Here is a 21,869-nt window from a genome sequence, read left to right as displayed (position 1 = left end):
TAGTAAATGAATAATGTAAATTTCATTAACAACAACTTCTTTATATACATTAATGTAAATATACATTCACAAAAATATAAATACAAAAGTAGATATTAAAAATCAATAATAATCAATAATCAATTAATTCAAAAATGATATATGTCAAAAAAATATTAATGAAGATAGAATAATTTAAATTTTTATTAATAATAATTTATTTTATATAAATCAATGTAAATATAAAAATAAAAATTAGTTAATTTAATAAAGTGATCGATTAGAGAATTTTACTTTAATAAAGACTTTAATAAAATAATCAATTAGAGAATTTTACTTTAATAAAGACTTTAATGGTAATAAGAGTATATATTTTTTATTTTAATAAAATACGGAATCTGATAAAAAAAAATAGAAGTCTAATTAATAGCATTTGAATATAAAATAAGAACGTATTCCTTTACTAGGGATACATTATTAGGGTTCCAGAGAAGCCCTACTGAAGACACTATATATATGCATGTTAAACCACTAAATTTGTTACAATTTGTTATAAATTTTCTATCCGAATTAATAGATCAACATGTATAGGATAGCGAATGCATCTCAATATCTAGCCGTAACAGGCGCTGGTATCGAAGACATCAAGCTTGTGAAGAAGACATGGGTGTTTCCAGGGCAGACCTGCACCGTTTTAGACCTTTCCCCTGTAAACTACACCTTCCAAGTCCAAGCCATGAGCGCCGAGAAGCTCCCTTTCGTCCTCCCGGCGGTCTTCACCATCGGCCCCCGTGAGGGCGATAACGACAGCCTCATCAAGTACGCTAGGCTTATGTCTCCCCACCACAAAGAATCTTACCATGTCAAAGAACTGGTTCAAGGCGTGATCGAGGGAGAAACTAGGGTTATCGCTGCTGCCATGACCATGGAAGAGATTTTCAAAGGAACCAAAGAGTTTAAACGTGAGGTTTTTGACAAGATTCAACTTGAACTTAACCAGTTTGGGCTTGTCGTCTACAATTGTAACGTTCAACAACTTGTTGATGTACCTGGTCATGAGTATTTTTCTTACTTGGGTCAGAAGACTCAGATGGAGGCTGCTAACCAAGCCAAGATTGATGTAGCCGAGGCAAAGATGAAAGGCGAGGTTGGTGCTAAGTTAAGGGAAGGACAAACTAAGCAAAATGCGGCGAAGATCGACGCCGAAACCAAGATTATAGCGACGCAGAGGCAAGGTGAAGGGAAGAAGGAGGAGATAAGGGTGAACACTGAGGTTAAGGTTTTCGAAAACCAAAGAGAGGCTGAGATAGCAAAGGCTAATGCAGATTTGGCTAAGAAGAAAGCTGGTTGGAGTAAGGAGGCACAAGTGGCGCAGGTGGAGGCAACAAAGGCGGTGGCGTTGCGGGAAGCTGAGCTTCAAAAAGAAGTGGAGATGATGAATGCTGCCACCATGACTGAGAAGCTTAAGTCTGAGTTTCTTAGTAAAGCTAGTGTTGATTATGATATAAAGGTAGTTTTGATTCATTAGTTTGAAGGGTTTCTGTGTAGCTTTGAATTGTTAATTAACTGTTGTTTCATTTAGGTGAAAGAAGCCAACCGGGAGCTGTACAAGAAACAAAAGGAAGCGGAGGCAAGATTGTATGAGAAAGAAAAACAGGCTGAGGCAGAGAAATCAATGGCAGATGCTGCATTTTACACTCGTAAACAAGTTGCTGATGGAGAATTATATGCGAAACAAAAGGAAGCTGAAGGGTTAATGACACTAGCAAAGGCCCAAGGCATGTATCTAAGGACACTCTTAGAATCAGTGGGAGGCAACTATGGAGTCCTAAGGGATTACTTGATGATAAATGCTGGAATGTTTCAAGACATTGCTAAGATTAACGCAGAAGCTGTTCGTGGATTACAACCAAAGATCTCCATTTGGACTAATGGAGGAGGAGATGCCGGTGGTGGGGGAGCTGACGGAAATGTTGCCGTTTCTAAAAATAGTGCTATGAAGGAGGTTGCTGGTGTTTACAAAATGTTGCCACCATTGTTCGAGACAGTGTATGATCAAACTGGCATGTTACCACCTTCTTATATGGGAACATTAACTCGTCCCCAACCCCCAACAACAGATTGAAATGTTTAACCGTTGAGCATCATAGTTTTCTCATATTTTTCCATTTACTCTTTTTTATGTTTTCTTTTAGTTGTTGGTTCTTCAGTCTAATTACAAACAATTTAGAGATTGAATTGAGTTGTTGGTTCATAGATTCTTTATTATATTTATACTGCTCTATTCTTTTAAGCTTGATTTACTCTGAGGTTTCCTTTGAGCATCCTAATTAGCCATATATATATATATATAGAGCCTTTTATTTTATTTTTGGTAATGCTGGTTTTTACATCCATTGTTACTTTTAACTTTCAATTTTCTTCTTTGTGGGAATCAAATCTTTTCTTTTAATTGAATTAGTGTAGGGACCGAGTAATTAAGAACATATGAGGAATTAGTTTTCTCTCTAAAAAAATGTTATATTATAATTTTAGATTTTTTAAAATTACATTATTAAAAATATATTAAAAATACATTATTGATAATTATAAATTTTTAAAAATATATTTTTAAATGTAATATAAGATTTTTGTAGGTTTAAATTCGAGCTCGAGCTCGAGTCTCGAGCTTCAATCGAGCTTCTGAAATTTTTTTGAATTCGAGCATTTTCGAGTTCGAGTCAAGTTTCAATATTATATTTCGAGTTCGAGCTAAACTTGATAATTTTTAACTCGTGAGTTTTCGAGTCAAGTTGAGCCTAATTTTAAACTTTTCAAGTTCAAGTCGAGCTCAACAATGCTCAAACTCGACTCGGCTCGTTCACAGCCATATTGAGAACCACCTCCAACATCGAATGTCATGATGCATGACTGCTTTTATGGCACAAAGACTTAAATTATGAACCTAAAGTATTGCTTTTAGTGCTTTCGTTTAGAAACTTAAAGTATTTAAAAAAAATAAGTACTTAAAGTTACTTTTTTCTAAAATATAATTAAAGTATTTTTGCATCAAAACAAATATCTAAAATAATCAGTTTTTTCATTTAAATACCTAAAATATTCTTTAATTAATGTAACATAACAAATTTTTTAGAACATAGATGGAAAAGATTGAATAGTTTAGATATCTGTTTTGACATAAAATACTTTATGTATCTATTTTGATCCCAAAAAAATAATTTTAGATACTTATTTTGACCAAAAAAATACTTTAAGTACTTAAATGAAAAAGATAATATACTTTAGGTACTTATTTATGATATAAACCTTAATAAAATAACCTCAGTTGCCGTTATTTTTTAAGCCCCTCACAAGCTAAAGGAATAAGATTGTCAATGATAAATTTTAGTGGAGAAACGAAAAAATTTTATTCAAATATTTGTGATAATTGTGTAATTTACTCTTTTTAATTTTATATATACATTGTATCATGTTAGCAATTCATTAAAAATCTAATGGTAGTTAATTTTCAGTGACCATATGTTAATTAAATAAAACTGAAAATGACCAAATCTTGTGTTTCTTTTAATTTAATGAGGAAAAGTGTGCAAACTTAAACGAAAGTAATTAATCATGTAGTGTACTTTAAATTTTAAATTAAATATTTATTAAATCCTTATTAATTTTGAAGTTAAGTAATTTAGTTCTTTTATTTTTTGATATTAATTTTATCCATGAGTTAGCATTATTATAATTTTTATTCTTATTTCCACAATTTTATTTACATTTCTTTATGAAAAATGTTATGGACGAAAAAGATTTGAAATAAAGGTGTTAATATAATTATTTTAGGATTCAGACTATATGTTATAGTACACTTGAAATTCATCATGACGGAATAACAAGTTCCACAAAATTTATTAAAAATAAAACTCGTTATATGAATTGGAGGAAAATTGTATGAAAGTCGACATGTTCTCATAAAGAGTTCCAATTATTGATTATATTTTATAAAACTCGTCATTACCTCGTGATGAATTTCATATGTATTATAACAAATAGCCTAAATTTCACAATAATTCTCAAACACATTCATTTAAAAAAATTACCTGAATTATTTGAACAAAACAATCTTCTTTATGATATATTTTCTTAATAAATCAGAATTTTATTGAATCCTCGAGAATTATTGTACCAATTCTACACTTTACTAAATAAAGAAATTACCAAAGATGACATATTTAGATCAATGGTGGAAATAGGGATGGCAAAAAAAATCGAAACCGTGGGAAAAATCGAAAACCGAATTAAACGAGTCGGGTTCGGGGATGATAAATGGGAACGGGGATGGGGAAAACTGAATTTTTTAAACAGGGACGGGGACAGGTTTGGTAATCCCCGCCCCGATTACCCGAATACCCAGCCCGATAATTATTAAAAATAATTATTATATATATATAATATTAATAAATTTAATTTAAATTTAAATATATATATATATATATATATATAAAGGAGATTAGGATTTAGAATAACACATATTGACCTACTCGTCACTTATAAGTTTATTTTTTCAATTGTATTGTTGATATGATATGTTATATAAATTAAAAATACAACAACTTGTTCACAAGAGTCCGAAGCATATTGTAAAAGCATCAAATATGACTGTGATAATGGTGACGAGATACTAAATTGATATACAAGTTATACGTGATATCATTAATTTTTTTATATAAATTTTGGTGGCTTATAATTTTTTTGTGTAATTGTAGCAATAAGGGGTCACAACTGTTTGATGACGGTGGTGGTGTCGTTGACGTGACTTGAAAGTTGGAACTTTGGAAGAATGATTTTGTTTATGAAAGTTTAAACATTATATTATTAGTCGTTGTCATTATATTTGTCTATTTGAATTGTTTTGTTTTTATATTTTGGATGCATTTGGTGGTGTTTAGAGTTTCAAGTAAGTTTAGATCCGATAATGACATTATTTTTTAAATAACTCATGTCATCGTGTGAAATTTAAACGGTAACGGGGATCCCCGAGGTAAAAAATAACCATCTAAGGTAAACGGTTATTTAAACGGGAAATTTTCACTGCGATTATACCCACGGTGAAAATTACCCGTTTAAATAACCGTTTATGCTAAATAGGGATACCCGTTTCCCTGCGGTTTTCTCCGATTACCCGATGGAGATCCCCATTTAAATCCCTGTGGTTTCTTAAGCGGATACGGATTTTTTAAATGGGAACGGAGATGGGGGACCAATCCCCAGCCCGAAACCACCCTGTTGTCATCCCTATATGGAAATTCAAGTCTATTTTGCCTCTGTTATATTATGCTCATGCCATAGCTATGATTATTGTCCCATATACTTTTTGTACACCTGATCATTCAAAATTTTCTTAACAACTAGAAACTTAATATCTATATCCACTGTGATGGATGTATACTTCATGGTAGGTATGTGTCAAGTCTAAAATCCAAAAACAATTATGTTTTTTTATTTATTTTATTGATTGCGTCCACTCTGAAATTTTATTGGTGTCTACCCCATACAAAAGATTTTTTTTATTAATACATATGTGCTCATCCTGAAAAATATTTCTAAATCTATCACTGTATATTCTTATATTTTATTGGGTTTTTTTATTATTAGAATAACACATTATAAATTTATTGTCACTAAATAACTTAAATGATATTTTTATTCCATCTACAATTAACAGTCCATGTGGAAAAAAATTACATCTATATTCCAACGAAAAATAAAAGTTTGTATATCTGATGATCTCAAAACTTAACATCTGCTATGTAAGCAAGTATCCTATGAATCATTTAATTGGTATCCATATTTGAATTGCCAAATATTTGTGTAACACCCCAGAATATTACGTTATATTCAAATACGCATGGACATAAATATACATTATACGAATCGTTTTACATTTGCTTTATTTTAAAATCATTCTTGTGGTACTGATCAAGATTAAATTTATTCTTTTTTCATTGTATTTATTCACTTAACGAAAATTGATTGGATATCTTTCATCATTTCATTATCATCTTTATTTGTTTGGAGAAATGTAGCATAATCATATGAAAATAACATATTATTCACGTGAAATACCATATAATTATAACATATTTATCACTATATATATTGTTGAAATGCTATTAAATGTTAACTTATCTCTTAGTTAATTAATAAACACGTAAAACATAATTATACAATTATCTTTAAAAAAATTTTAAAAAATCTACACAAAAAAATTATATTTATGACATTTTTTTACATTTAATCTATTTAAAATCCTAAACATCTTTAATTAAAACTTAAAGTCAGATCATAATTTATTTGTTAAAAATATTCTTTTAATTTTATTATCCAATCAAAATAATAATAAATTTAAATAAAGATAAATTTTAACTTAAAATACTACACTCTATTAATATTTTATCTTTAGACAAAATATTAACTTATAAGTGATAAATTAACAGTAATTTAATATTGACAATCAAAACACGTCAGACAAAAAATCTTCATTTGAATCAATTTATTACTTGCATACGAAATCAAATAAGTATAATGTGTTATTATTATTATAGTTGCATATGTAATTTTGTTAATTATTAATTTTTTTATACCGACCAATATTAACATAAACTAAATTATATGTACAGAACATTTTATATTTTAAAACAAAATAATCGTCACAGAAGCTTTAGCAACTTATTGCATAAATTAAATTATTTCAAACTACATTACAATATATTTACTGTATTCATCATAAATTGAAATTTTAAAACTGAATCAAATATATGTTTTATAATTCATACCATCAAAGTTAAAAGCTTCAGGCCGTGTATCTTCTTTATGGCTTCGCTTACAAAATTTCTTATCTTCATTAATTTCTCTTCTAATACTTAGGTTTTCTTTCCATTTATAACCATCAATTTTTCCTCCCGCCAATCAGTCATAAATGCCAATCAGATGAAACTACAAGGAGCTTTCTTCTGTAAACTGGAACGGTAAAGGATATTTACAAGTTATCTGATTAACCCTAATTTGATTGGATTCAAAGCAGTTAATTGAAGAAAGTTTAAGTGAAGGTTCATGAGAAATTTCCAGGAAAATCGAAGGAAAAGATTCAACACCTTCATTCGCTGCCGTTTTATCATGTTGTTGAGACATCGTAACTCGGGTGAACCAACCATGTCTGATGCAGAAGATACTCCGATAGCAAAACTCCAGCAACGAAGGTGGCGTTCGGTTTTTGCAACCATATATTCCGCCAGGATTTTTGTTTCTTTGTACAAGAAACAGATCATGCGTAATCTATCTTACATTGCCGTCGATATCCATGACGGGGAGTCAAGTGATGATCGCTTGCCTTCTCTTTGCATTGATCAGAAGTCACTCACTGAGGTGGAAAGAGAGCAGAACCATGAAACCCTAAGTAATCTTTTTGTGGAGTGGAACATATTGCTGCAAGTATTGAAACTGACAAGAAAAATGGTATCACTGCCGATGAAGCTGATCTCGCACATCGGATCGATGTATTTGGCGCCAACAGGTATCCGAAACCACCTAACAAAAGCTTTTTTAGCTTTGTTTTCGAAGCTTTCAAGGATACCACCATCGTCATACTCTTGGTTTGTGCTGTACTCTCTCTGGGCTTCGACATTAAGAAGCACGGCATAGCGTATGAATGGTACGATGGTGGGAGTATTATCCTTGCTGTCTTCCTAGTTGTTGCTGTATCGGCTGTCAGTAACTTCAAGCAAAACTGACAATTCGAGAAACTTTCAGAGGAGAGTAGTGATATAAAAGTGGAAGCAGTGAGAGACGAGCGCCGCCAATTTATATCGGTCTTTGAAGTTATCGTGGGTGATATTGTCTGCTTGAAAATCGGTGATCAAATCCCAGCGGATGGACTGTTCATGGATGGACACTCTTTGAAGGTGGATGAATCTAGCATGACCGGTGAAAGCGACCACTTTGAAATCGATGGCAGAAACAATCCTTTTGTCCTTTCTGGTACGAAGGTGACGGACGGCTTTGGATTCATGCTTGTCACTTCGGTTGGCATGGATACGGCGTGGGGGCAGATGATGAGTTCCATAAGTCGCGAGTTAGACGAAGAAACTCCATTACAGACTCGCCTCAACAAACTTCTACAATCAGGAAGATTGGATTGGCAGTGGCTGTACTTGTTCTTGCAGTGCTGCTTATTCGTTACTTCACTGGAAACACAAAAGATGAAAAGGGAAAAAAGGAATATACTCAAGGCAAGACAAAGCTTGACAGCATGATGAACTCCATCGTGGAGATTTTTTCAGCAGCAATTACTATTGTTGTCGTAGCGATTCCGGAAGGTCTACCTTTGGCAGTAACCCTAACTTTGGCCTACTCTATGAAGCAAATGATGGCTGATCATGCGATGGTTAGAAAACTTTCTGCTTGTGGGACGATGGGTTCGGCCACAACGATCTGCATAGATAAGACAGGTACACTTACTTTAAATAAAATGAAGGTTACAGAGTTTTGGCTAGGAAAAGAATTAGTGGACAGTATTCCCTCAGAAATGGCACCTCATGTTCATGAATTACTGCAACAAGCTGTTGCTCTAAACACAACTGGTACTGTCTGAAAGCCCAACACTCGATCACTTCTTGAGATTTATGGTAGCCCCACTGAGAAAGCAGTACTCTCTTTGGCTGTCTCAGAGTTGGGGATGAACCTCGATGACACAAAGCAAAATTTTGAACTCATCCAAGTGGAGGCCTTCAATTCAGAAATGAACAGGAGTGGGGTTCTGATAAGGAGGAAGAGTGAGAGTGCTACACAAGTACACTGGAAAGGAGCTGCTGAGATGATCTTGACCATGTGCTCTAAATATTATGAAAGAAGCGGAACGGTTAAAGCCATAGATGATGAAGAAAGAATAGAGCTGGGGAAAATTATTGAGAATATGGCAGCCAAAAGCTTAAGGTGCATAGCATTTGCACATGCAAAAAGTCCTGAAGATGAAGAGCGAGTTTTGTAAGAAAGTGGACTCACCTCGTTAGGGCTGGTAGGTTTGAAAGATCCATGTCGTCCTGGTGTCAGAATAGCTGTAGAAGCTTGCATAAATGCTGGAGTGAACATCAAGATGATAACTGGAGACAATGTCTACACAGCTATAAAGCTACAGCAATTGAATGTGGCATTTTGCAACCTGATGAAGATCTAAATGAGGCTGCAATTGAAGGTGCACGGTTCATAAATTACTCACCAGAAGAGAGAATGGCAAACATCAATGAAATCCGTGTAATGGCCAGATCCTCACCTTTCGACAAACTTCTGATGGTCCAGTGTCTAAAGCAGAATGGTCATTGTAAACACCATTTTTATTATTCAAACCCCACCATCCCATATTTCAACACCAACGCCCACCACCCCTGTTTCCTGAAGAAATTTGCGCACAATCAACCCACTAAGTTGTAATATCCCATATTAAATTTATGAAAAAAAGGCTATAAAAGCCGAATGGAATGTAAGAACGGAGGGGGATTTTTACAGGGCAATAAAAAAATACAATTCTCAGCAATAAAATTTTTTAGCAATCAAAAATTCAAAAATACCGAGAGCACGGAGGTATTTTATTTGTTTTTCATTTTTGGTTTATTATTTCAATTATTGGATTGCCATACAAATTGGAGTTGAATTTCTAGTTTAGATATTTGTGTTGTGTGATTTCCATGATTTCTATAAAAAAAATAATAGTAAAAGATTGGGAGAGTTTACCTTGCTGCCGGAATGATTGTAGGGGTAGTAGCGTCTTCAGGGAGAGCGTAGATTAACAGAGGTGGAGTTGAGGTAGAAGGACCACCGCGTATGGTGGTCCGATTCGTGGTTTTTGACAGAGGAGGGAAACATATTTGATATTAGGGGCGATGTTGGCGTTCGCCGTATATCCAACGCTGTGTGTGTGGGTTTCGGTCGGAGTGGAATGGCCACCCATATAGGGTGGTGGAGGCGTTGTTGGCTCGGGCTCGTCGGAGGGTCGACTGCCATGGCCACTGCGTGCGTGAGGAGGGGCGAGAGGAATGGAGGCTAGGGATTTTGAATGTCATCGGGCAGAATGAAGAAAAGGGAGGGAATAAATTTTCAAATTAATATTTTTAGGTAAATTACCTAATGGTCCCCTACGTTTAGGAGTCATTTTGCGTTTTGGTCACCTATATCGTGGGTAAATCACCAACAGATACTCCCAACTCCAGTCTTTTCACGTTTTGATCATTATAGGGAAAAAACCACCTGTCAGCCCCCCACATTTTAGCCTTTTCTTACACTCTGGTAACTTATTTTCTATTTATTTCGAATATGCATGCTGATTTTACTAACATTTAATTTGGTCACTGTTCTGCTATGTTATTTATTTCTAACTACTAACTTTTATTTTATTGCATATTAACTACTAACTTTTTATTTTCTTACATTTTAGTCAATATAAGTAGATTTTATGCAATTAGGTCCTTGTACTTATTTTTATTTTGTTTTTACTGTTTTTTATTATTGGTTGTTTTAATTATTTTTAATTAAATTTATTATTATTGGTTTTGCTTCATTGTTTAATTTCTTAGATTGAATTTTAAATTAGATTAATATTCAAATCAAGCTTAGAAATTAAAATTTCACGTTAGTATTAATTAGGGAGCAGTTTGAGTCGAGTTTTCGCATAACATGCCCGATTACTTGAATCGATTGTTCATTTTTAAAATTTATTAATAATTAATATTTTTTTTTAAAATTTTAGTTTAATAATTTAGGTAATAATTAAGTTTTAACTAGTCCCTTAACTTTAGAAATTATTAATTTAGGTCTTAAACTTTTAAATCTTTTAGAACTTGGTACTTTAGACCTTGACCTTTTTAGTTCTTGAACTTATATTACACTTTTAATATTGACATAATTAAATAGGTTAAATAGAGCCTCCATTTTAGCTTAGATTTTAAATTAGTATTTTAATTTAGGGGATAACTCGAGTTGGCCCTCGCGTAAATACTCGAGGGACCATCTCGATTATTCGATTCAATAATTGATTAAAATCAAATAGGTTTAATATTAGAGCCTACACTCTTCGGTTTAAGCTTATAAGTCCTTAATTCTCATAATTTGACACCCTAAGTTAGAAAAAGCCTTAATTTACCTTAGATTAATTAGGATTGAATAAATTTTTGTTTGATTGCATTTTATTTTCAAAACTAAGGCAATGTTCACTTATTAGGGAATTAATAGTATATCTCCCGTGATTATGCTCAAGGGGTGACTACTAGTAATTCCCGAAATAGGTCAACATCCTTTTTCAAAACTGCATCATGTTTTCTAAAAACGATGCAATGTTTGGTTTTTAGACACAATAGTTGATCTTCCGCGTTTACAGTCGGGGGCGAATGTCATCGGTCTCAATAAACAAATATCCTTTTCAAACTCTGCATCCTTAATGATTTTAAAATTAAATAAAGATCGAACTCAAAATTTCTGATTTTAAATATGGGGTAATCAACTAGGTACCAATTTTTGGGCGCTTATGGGGGTGTTAATCCTTCCCCACGTGTAACCGACTCCCGAACCTGATTTTTGGATTTTCGTAGACCCTAAAACTCGATATTTTATTAAAATAAAATGCTTTATTAAAATCACCCAGTTTTTACGGTGTTCTAATCACACCTTAAATGATTGGTGGTGACTCCTCACATTTTGAAAATCATTTCAAAGATAAAACCCCCGAGTCGGTATAGGTCTTTTCCCCATCGGGTGAAAAACGATGTCGACAGCTTGGCTACTTCATTGGGGACTTTTGTTTTTAAAACAAATTGAGAGTCGAGCCACGAGTTGGTTACCCTATATTTAATATTTGGAAATTATGAGTTCGATCTTGTTTAATTTATGGTTCATTATGTTATTTCAAAATAACATAATGAACCTACTCCCGAACCTGATTTTTGAATTTTCGCAGACCCTAAAACTCAATATTTTATTAAAATAAAATGCTTTATTAAAATCACTCGGTTTTTACGGTGTTCTAATCACAACTTAAATGATTGGTGGTGACTCCTCACATTTTGAAAATCATTTCAAAGAGAAAACCCCCGAGTCGGTATAGATCTTTTCCCCATCGGGTGAAAAACGATGTCGACAGCTTGGCTACTTCATTGGGGACTTTTGTTTTTAAAACAAATTGAGAGTCGAGCCACGAGTTGGTTACCCTATATTTAATATTTGGAAATTATGAGTTCGATCTTGTTTAATTTATGGTTCATTATGTTATTTCAAAAAGAAAAAAATATTTTCTCTCTGATTAATGCTTACAATTATGTGAATATTTAGGATTATTTCATATCATAGCTCTAAACCCGAGCTCAAACCCGGTTTACCTAAGTAGAGAGAAACGTCACACCTCACGAGGAACATTGGGCTTCCTTGTGTGGGTCTGACAAAGTATCTCTGGAAAGCACCCTAAGTTGTCTATCCAGATATCATATTCGAGGTACGCTTTTAGTGGTGTGATCCCATGAGCTGAACCCGATTCGTAAGTCTGTAATAGGCCAAAATCGAGGACAACCTTAGTAGGTTGTAAAAATAGTTTAGGAACCCTTTGCTAGTATAAAGAATTTAGTAAGCCTACTCTGCTAGTGCCATGTGGATAACCTAGGAGAACTAGAACGCATGCGGTTAGGATTATTAATTTCCTTTGTATGCTTTATTTTTCAGTCTCAACTTTGAGTCATATTTATTTATTTTTGCTATGATTACATTTCTGGACTAATCATTTCAACTAACTTGATTATTTTTGTTTTGTTTCTACTAACATTGGTTTCCTTTTGTCTGCTCTTATTGCAATTTTGCATGAACATGATATATGATTCAAAGGTATTGATCCCTAAATAATTGATCATTTAAAAGGTTTTTGAAAAATAATGCCACATCAATGCCTTTCTCTGGGATCGATAGGATTTCGAAGATGCTCTACGTAGATCGAGTAGCTAGAGGGAGTCTACCTACCAATGAGACGAGTCATACATCTGCCTGCTAAGGTAGCAAGCTGGACTCGAGATGATTCGATGCTGAAGCCAACAGTTGAAGATCACGAATCAGCTCGAAAGATTTCTGGAAGTAGGAGATGAAGTGGAAGCTTTGAAGATAATGCAGTACCCAGATGCTCGCAGGAGCTAGGCAACTTACAGATTGACCAGATCTTCACTTCCCCAGTGTATCGAGACATTTTCAGTTTTTCGAGAATTATTCTAGGAACAGTTATTTTGGAATCAATTCCTTGTTGCATTTGTACATCACATTTTGCACACCCATTTTCCATGTATATGTGCATCTTTGCATTAGTATATACACATTGTACATTATATGGTATACATTACATCTTAATCACGGATCCCGAAGGTAACTCGCAGAGAATCTTGTGATAAAAGTTTTGAGGTGAGATGAAGTCGCCCTACTCGTACCAAGAAAGAATTGAAAGCTATGGACATGATATTAGCACCATCTAAAGATCAGCACCTCACTGAGAATTGTGGGGCATTGAAGCGCAAGGTTCATAATTTAATCAATTCAGGGGCATGGACGTTCGATGAATTATGGGGCATTCTGATGCAAACTGAGAAAAAAATCATTGCAGCCACTAGAAACTTTTGTGCACTCGCATATTGTCTTGTTTGAATTTCTTTTCTTTCTCTTTTTGTTAAAAAAATTGTACATTACTTGACAATCGGACATTTTAAGTAAAATGCTACATTATGAGGTTACGAGCAAAGAATAATTTCCAGACTTGAAATTATTTAAATATCCACTAGATTAAAAGCTCTTTTAAGAATCAGAGTTATAGATCTTTGACAAATTGGCAAGATTGAAAAATGATAAAACAAGGACCATTGACCTTACCACATATGATACACTCGAACCCCATACCCTTCCCTTGCAGGGACCATTATAGCCTTCTCTTCTCACGAGGAAATGATTAAGAGGCTTGGCATTCAAGTATGAATAGGAGCAGACAACATGGGGCATCTCTTGTGTATGACATTACAAAACTGCCTAGACTACACTTCTGTTGAAGACGTTCAGTGATGATACTAATCTTCGTAAATGGAATGGTGGAGTTGATGAATTTAGTTTAGGTCAGTTGTTTGGGAACTGAGCTCTAAATGTGGAATTTCCTGACTATCAAAGACACCTAAACTATAACATGTTCTTCTCGATGAGCTTAAGAAATTCTAAATCTGAATGCTCGAAAGGCTAATAAATTATTACTATAGATTATATAATAAAACTGAGCTATTACGCTAAAGCAATTAGTTATAGAGGCAACTCAAAAGCTCTGGCTTTATGAATATATTGCATTCGAACCATGACATTATTCGGATACTCGACAGTTCGTTGTTTGGTCCACTGTAATTGTCAAGTCAAAGATCTTGTGATGAGACGAACCCTCCAGCTAGCCCAATAAGGGTGATTATAAGGTATATACAATAAATCTGAATTCAGCTAGCCAGCCAATGGAAAATTAAATCCAATTGATCTAATAATGAGTTTCGATGAAAATGGACTAAGGGGATTGGGGAACACTTGTTATAGTCAACCTCACAAAAGCACGAAGGAATTTTATGTTTAGACTGATGTCCCTACACTACCTTTGTTAAAGGAAGTCTATGAAACTTGAACAAATGAAAGATTTCAGAGAACCGAAACAGAAGTGTTCTATAAAGTCTAGTGATTGATTATGCTAGTTGCATCATTTTGTCCGCATCTGATTAAAATGTCAAGCCAAAGAAGAGGGGCATGTTGTAAGGTTCATAGGGACCGAAAAAGAAATAACATTTCGATGACTGAAACCTTAGAAACTTTAAGGAGCTAACCTAAAACTAACCCATCAATTTTGACACTTGTCAAAGAGGTATAACTTTGAAATATTAAAAGAGCTGTTGATTCTCTTGATATTTACCGAACTCATGTTCTGTGATTTGCTTCAATTGTGAATGACGTTTATCTTAAACGAACTTTCCATATTCTGAAAATAAAAAAGAAAGAAAATATTTTCAAACATGATAGTCTCTCTGGAGAGTTCTAGCCTAGAAATTGACAAAGGTCCCTGAGACCTAGAAGCTCAGAATCATAAAGTGGGGTAAAGAATTGGAATGTTAGGGAGAGAGAAAAGTAGATTTTTGTAAAGAAATACGACGGTACACCACGGTATGGGAGGAATAAAGATGAGCAGATCAATAAGAGAACCAATATTGCATGAGCACATTTCACTGCTATTAATAAAGAAAAACATGCATTACACACATGAATTTTCATATTTGCATCAAACATCCATCATCAGGATAGTTGCATTCAACTACATTTTACAGATCTTTCAGGAAAAAATGAGAGTAAAAGACAACAAGACATCCTCTGCAAGAGAGATCAATCATCTTCATATTAACATTTCCAAACAAATTTTGTCTCGCTTGAGATGGTCTTATTGAATAAGAAGGATTTATCTCACTTAAGATTGTTTTTCTTAAAACAAACTTTTTCTCGCTCGAAAGAAGACAATTCATTTGACTCAAGATTTGTCTCGCTTGAGACAGTTTTTACAATACCTTTCATTTCACTCATGATTATTTTTAAAGAATATTTTATCTCACTTGAGATGGTTTCTCTCAAAACAGAAGATTTTATCTCACTTGAGATAGTTTCACTTAAAACAAGAGTTGTTTCGCTTAAAACATAAGATTTTGTCTCGCTTGAGATAGTTTCCCTTGAAACAGAAGATTTTGCCTCGCTTGAGACAGTTTTTTATTCGAAAAAAAAGATTTATTTCACTCAAGATTGTTTTTCTTAAAACAAGATTTGTCTCGCTTGAGACAATTTTTACTTAAAAGAAGACACTTCATTTCACTCAAGATTGTTTTAAAGAAGATTTTATCTCACTTGAGATAGTTCCCTTGAAACAAAAGATTTTGTCTCGCTTGAGATAGTTTCTCTCGAAACAGAAGATTTTGTATCGCTTGAGATAGTTTCCCTCGAAACTGAAGATTTTGTCTCGTTTGAGATAGTTTCCCTCGAAACTGAAGATTTTGTCTTGCTTGAGATAGTTTCCCTCCAAACAGAAGATTTTATCTCGCTTGAGATAGTTTCTCTTGAAACAGAAGATTTTGTTTCGCTTGAGATAGTTTCCCTCGAAATAGAAGATTTTGTCTCGCTTGAGATAGTTTCCCTCGAAACAGAAGATTTTGTCTCACTTGAGATAGTTTCCCTCGAAACAGAAGATTTTGTCTCGCTTGATATGGTTTCTCTCGAAACAAAAGATTTTATAAGAAACTAAGTTTGATTTTCAAGGTGCTTTCAACATTTTCGATACTCGATTCATAACAAATGGAGTTGAATCAGCAACACCTCACTCGAGGGACCAACATTGCCATTAGAGAATTCAGAATGAAGAGCTTGTTCAACCTTGTACTCGATTCACAACACTTCGAATCAGTAATGCATCACTTGAGGGGTCAACATTTCCAGTGGAAAAATCAGGATGAGGAGAATCCATAACCAGAATAACTGAAGATGAAGACTCAACCAAGAGAACGAATCAAAGATGACATCATTTGTAGCATGGACCCGATGAATTTCGCAGGAAGTAGATTGACATACCCAGCAAAGAGTTCATAATGAGAAGAACTCGCTCGATCAGAATAAATTGGAGCTCAAGCGTTTAGCAGTTTAGGCCAGATAAAAAATGGTGCTTACTAAATTTGCTCTATTCCCGTTTCACAACAATGAGCAAAGAGGGGCAGCTATAAACACCATTTTTTATTATTCAAACGCCACCATCTCATATTTCAACACCAACGCCCACAACCCCCTATTTCCTATAGAAATTTACGCATAACCACCCCACTAAGTTGTAATATCCCATATTAAAATTATGAAAAAAATGCTATAAAAGCCGAATGGAATGTAAGAAATGAGGGGAGATTTTTACGGGGCAACAAAAAAAATACAATTCTCAGCAATAAAATTTTTTAGCAATAAAAAATTCAAAAATACCGAGAGTAAGGAGGTATTTTATTTGTTTTTCATTTTTGGTTTATTATTTCAATTATTGGATTGCCATACAAATTGGAGTTGGATTTCTAGTTTAGATATTTGTGTTGTGTGATTTCCATGATTTCTAAAAAAAATAAATAATAGTAAAAGATTAGGAGAGTTTACCTTGCTGCTGGAATGATTGTAGGGGTAATAGTGTCGTCAGGGAGAGTGTAAATTAATAGAGGTGGAGTTGAGGTAAAAGGACCACCGTATATGGTGGTCTGATTCGTGGTTTTTGACATAGAAGGAAAAACATATTTGATATTAGGGCCGATGTTGGCGTTCGTGGTATTTCCAACGCTATGTGTGGGTTTCGGTCGGAGTTGAATGGCCACCCATATAGGGTGGCGGAGGCGTTGTTGGCTCCGACTCGTCGGAGGGTCGACTGCTATGGCCACTGCGTGCGTGAGGAGGGGCGAGAGGAATGGAGGCTAGGGATTTTGAAAGTCATCGGGCAGAATGAAGAAAAGATGAGGGAATAAATTTTCATATTAAGATTTTGGGTAAATTACCCACTGGTCCCCGACTTTTAGGAGTCATTTTGTATTTTGGTCACCTATTTCTTGGGTAAATCACCCACAGGTCCTCCCAACTTCAGTCTTTTCACGTTTTGGTCATTATAGGGGAAAACCACCTGTCAGCCCCCCATATTTTAGCCTTTTCTTACACTGGTAAATTATTTCTTATTTATTTCGAATATGCATGCTGATTTTACTAACTTTTAATTTGGTCACTGTTCTGCTATGTTATTTATTTCTAACTACTAACTTTTTATTTTCTTACATTTTAGTCAATGTAATTAGATTTTATGCAATTAGGTCCTTGTACTTATTTTTATTTTGTTTTTTTACTGTTTTTTATTATTGGTTGTTTTAATTATTTTTAATTAAATTTATTATTATTGGTTTTGCTTCATTGTTTAATTTCTTAGATTAAATTTTAAATTAGATTAATATTCGAATCAAGCTTAGAAAATAAAATTTCACGTTAGTATTAATTAGGGAGAAGTTTGAGTCGAGTTTTCGCATAACATGCTCGATTACTCGAATCGATTATTCGTTTTTAAAATTTATTAATAATTTTAATCAAATAGGTTTAATATTAGATCTTACACTCTTCGGTTTAAGCTTATAAGTCCTTAATTCTCATAATTTGACACCTTAAGTTACAAAAACCTTAATTTACCTTAGATTAATTAGGATTTAATAAAATTTTGTTTGATTGCATTTTATTTTTAAAACTAAGGCAATGTTCACTTATTAGGGAATTAATAGTATATCTCCCGTGATTATGCTCAGGGGGTGACTACTGGTGATTCCCGAAATAGGTCAACATCCTTTTCAAAACCGCGACATGTTTTCTAAAATCGAGGCAATGTTCGGTTATTAGACACAATAGCTGATCTCCCGCGTTTACGCTTGGGGGCGAATGCTATAGGTATCAATAAACAAATACCGTTTTCAAACTCTGCATCCTTAATGATTTTAAAATTAAATAAAGATCGAACTCAAAATTTCTGATTTTAAATATAGGGTAATCAACTAGGTACCAATTTTTGGGCGCTTGTGGGGTGCTAATCATTCCCCACGCGTAACCGACTTCTGAACCTGATTTCTGGATTTTCGCAGAGTCTAAAACTCGGTATTTTATTAAAATAAAATGTTTCATTAAAATCATCCGGTTTTTACGGTGTTTCAATCGCACCTTAAATGATTGTTGACGACTCCTCACATTTCGAAAATCATTTCAAAAAAAAAACTTTCGAGTCGGTATCGATCTTTTTCCGGCCCGGGCGAAAAACAGTATTCACAGTCATGCACCAATGATGCACCGGCTTTAAAGGAAGCCGATATTGGACTTTCCGTGGGAATCCAAGGAACTGAAGTTGCCAAGGAAAGCTCAGATATAGTCATCTTGGATGATAACTTTACCTCTGTGGTGACAGTTTTAAGGTGGGGTAGGTATGTCTTCAACAACATTCAGAAATTCATTCAGTTTCAGCTCACAGTGAATATCGCAGCACTTGTCATCAACTTCATTGCTGCAACAACTTCCGGTGAAGTCCCACTGACTGCAGTCCAGCTATTGTGGGTGAACTTGATAATGGATACCTTTGGTGCTTTAGCTTTGGCCACTGAGCGACTTACCAACGATCTCATGACAAAGCCAGCTGTGGGTCGAACCAAGCCCCTTATATCAAACATCATGTGGATGAACCTCATTGCTCAGGCCTTGTATCAGGTCGCAGTTCTACTAACCCTTCAGTTCAGGGGAAAGTCTATCTTTGACGCAGATGAAAAGGTCAAGAACACACTTATTTTCAACACGTTTGTCCTCTTTCAAGTGTTCAATGAGTTCAATGGCAGAAAACTAGAAAAGAAGAACATCTTCAAGGGACTACACAAGAACAGACTCTTTCTTGGGATCATTGCCATAGCCATAATTCTTCAAGTGGTAATGGTGGAATTCTTGAAGAGGTTTGCTGACACTCAAAGGCTGAACTGGGGGCAATGGGGTATTTGTATCGGAATTGCAGCTTTTTCGTGGCCACTTGACTGGCTATATAAGTGGATTCCAGCATGAAGCAACTATCTTCTCAATCAAAGGGCTTTTGCATCCTGAAAAGAACCAGTCAGCTCCAACAAGATGCTCTTTTTCCTTTATCTAGGTAGTAGGAATGACATCATATATAACCTTAGCAGTTAGTACTATGTCTTTTATTATTCTGATGCAAAGTTTCAATTTCCTACTTTTCAATTTTTATCTCGTTTCTAGTTTCATTTGAACTGTTGAGTATATATAAGCCTCTATGTGAACAATGAAGATATATCATGAAATTTTCTCAAATTCAACTTTCGAAAAGAAACTACATAATTCACAGTGCAATGCACTTCTAGCACTGAAAAAAGAAGAGAACAGCTTATAAGAGGGTGTTTGGTTCAAGGATTGTGGGATTCCCATGGGATGGAAATCCCACATTCCCATGTTTGGTTGGTCGGGAATCTCATTCCCGGTAATGTTTTATTACCAATAGTAGATTTTTTTGGGTATATTACCGGGAATGTCATTACCTCCCTTCCCTTAGGTATTGTAACATTACCGGCGTTTTGGACTAAAATGCCCTTAAATTTTTATTTTTTTTCAAAAATATCATTCTTCTGTCATTGAATAATAAAAATTCTACGAAGGTTAAATTACAAATTTATCCTTAAATTATTTTAGATTTACAAAAAAAATCTATAATTAAAATTTTATATGAAGTTCAGGGGTTAAATTTTTTTTACCCTTTCATTAAACCTTTTTTATATTTTCAATTTTGTAAAAAAAAATATATATAAATATTATGAATTTAATTTTTTAAAGAAAATATATAAATATTTTACAATTTGTAATATTATACAAATATATAATAAGGACAATTTGGTCAAATATATATTCCAATAATCTTTTATTCTTTTAACCAAACACAGTAATCTTACATTCCTGCTAAACCAACCAAACACAAAATACAACATTCCCAGTAATCATATTCCCACTGGTAATCTTACATTCCGTAAACCAAACACACCCTAAGAAGCTTAACGCCCATCGTCATATGAACTCAAATTATCTCAGAAACAATATATTTAATTTCCTAAATTGCATGAAGAGCATGACCTACTTATAGTCAGTGTGAATCTGTAATTTTTAGTGTTTATCTCGAAAACAAATTCTAAGCTTTCCATCTCAAACAGTCACAACATATCATCTTTCAAAGAAATCTTTTGATGTAAAATATGCAATATAAAATCACTACAACTTACACAATAGAGCTGAAAAATCTATAAACACAAAGTGCAATCTCCTCGTACTAATCTAGCACTTGAAAGTGACAGTCTCTTTCTCAAGTGGAAACACAATCACTGGCTTCCTAAGTTGTATGTATCAGAACACATTGGGGGGGTCCATTACTCTCACTACAAGAAAGGTGAGTTCGACAAATTGCTATCGCATGTTTGCAATGTTGACAATTTGTACACCTATGACAATACTGTAACTCCATCCACAAAATCGGAGCTTTCACAGCTATATTTGCCACAATATGAGTTGTGTATTTAACACCATCGTCATAAAAGTGCTTCCTATTTCCTGCTTCAACTAGAAACTGCATGTAACAACAGGCCATCTGTGTGTAGTTTAACAGCATTACCAATGTCTATGTTTCTTTGAATCTTCATTTTGCGTATGTCCGTCACCCGACACATATTCATACAAGTTTACGGATATACAACCATCCAAGGAACCCCTAAAAACATGGAGAAACTTCGAAAAAATTTCGGAACATACCCGTGTCTCCATCACTCACACAAGAGCCCTAGTAACATAAGATCAACGTAATCAATTATTGTTCTGGATGAATCTAATAACATACAAAACCATAAAGTAACATAAGGAAACAACTAAAGGAACACTAAGTGATCAATTTTAATTTTTTTCATGGAAATTTTTCTCAAAGTGGTTATGGATTATCTTATCTGAGTTTTGTTTATTTCTTCCTCTTTGAGCCCGATACCCAAAAAACAACGAAAAGACAAGGAAAAAAAGAATCAGGAATTATAAGCATGCAAAGACTGCAACTTACTCCAACTTACCAGATCAAAATCCATTAATTAAACCGAGGAAATCATATTTTATAATTAAGATTACTATTCTAATGAAAAAAATAGTCACCCCATCAAGCAAGGAAAGCTTCTTTTTGAAGAAAAGTTGAAATGGGTCCGTAAAAGACATCAAAT

The 21,869-nt window shown here is 34.0% G+C and overlaps 1 protein-coding gene and 1 pseudogene across 1 annotated transcript; both read left to right on the top strand.

The window, feature by feature from the left end:
- Positions 1-562: 562 nt before the first annotated feature.
- LOC120177172 (flotillin-like protein 3) lies at positions 563-2,104 on the top strand. The gene is made up of 2 exons (XM_039183396.1): positions 563-1,489; positions 1,562-2,104. The coding sequence occupies exons 1-2, from the start codon at positions 563-565 to the stop codon at positions 2,102-2,104; spliced, it is 1,470 nt and encodes a 489-aa protein (XP_039039327.1).
- A 5,075-nt stretch (positions 2,105-7,179) lies between these two features.
- LOC120177109 lies at positions 7,180-19,885 on the top strand (annotated as a pseudogene).
- Positions 19,886-21,869: the final 1,984 nt, after the last annotated feature.

Source organism: Hibiscus syriacus, unplaced genomic scaffold (genome assembly GCF_006381635.1).
Source record: "Hibiscus syriacus cultivar Baekdansim isolate YM2019G1 unplaced genomic scaffold, ASM638163v2 tig00003435_pilon, whole genome shotgun sequence".
Lineage (NCBI taxonomy): Eukaryota > Viridiplantae > Streptophyta > Magnoliopsida > Malvales > Malvaceae > Hibiscus > Hibiscus syriacus.
This window is presented reverse-complemented; position numbering and strand designations above follow the sequence as displayed.

Bases quoted from the DNA above. Each gene is read 5' to 3' on its own strand.
- LOC120177172 (XM_039183396.1), top strand. From the start codon at position 563: ATGTATAGGATAGCGAATGCATCTCAATATCTAGCCGTAACAGGCGCT. The intron at 1,490-1,561 runs GTAGTTTTGATT...TGTTTCATTTAG, and splicing joins GTGTTGATTATGATATAAAG to GTGAAAGAAGCCAACCGGGA.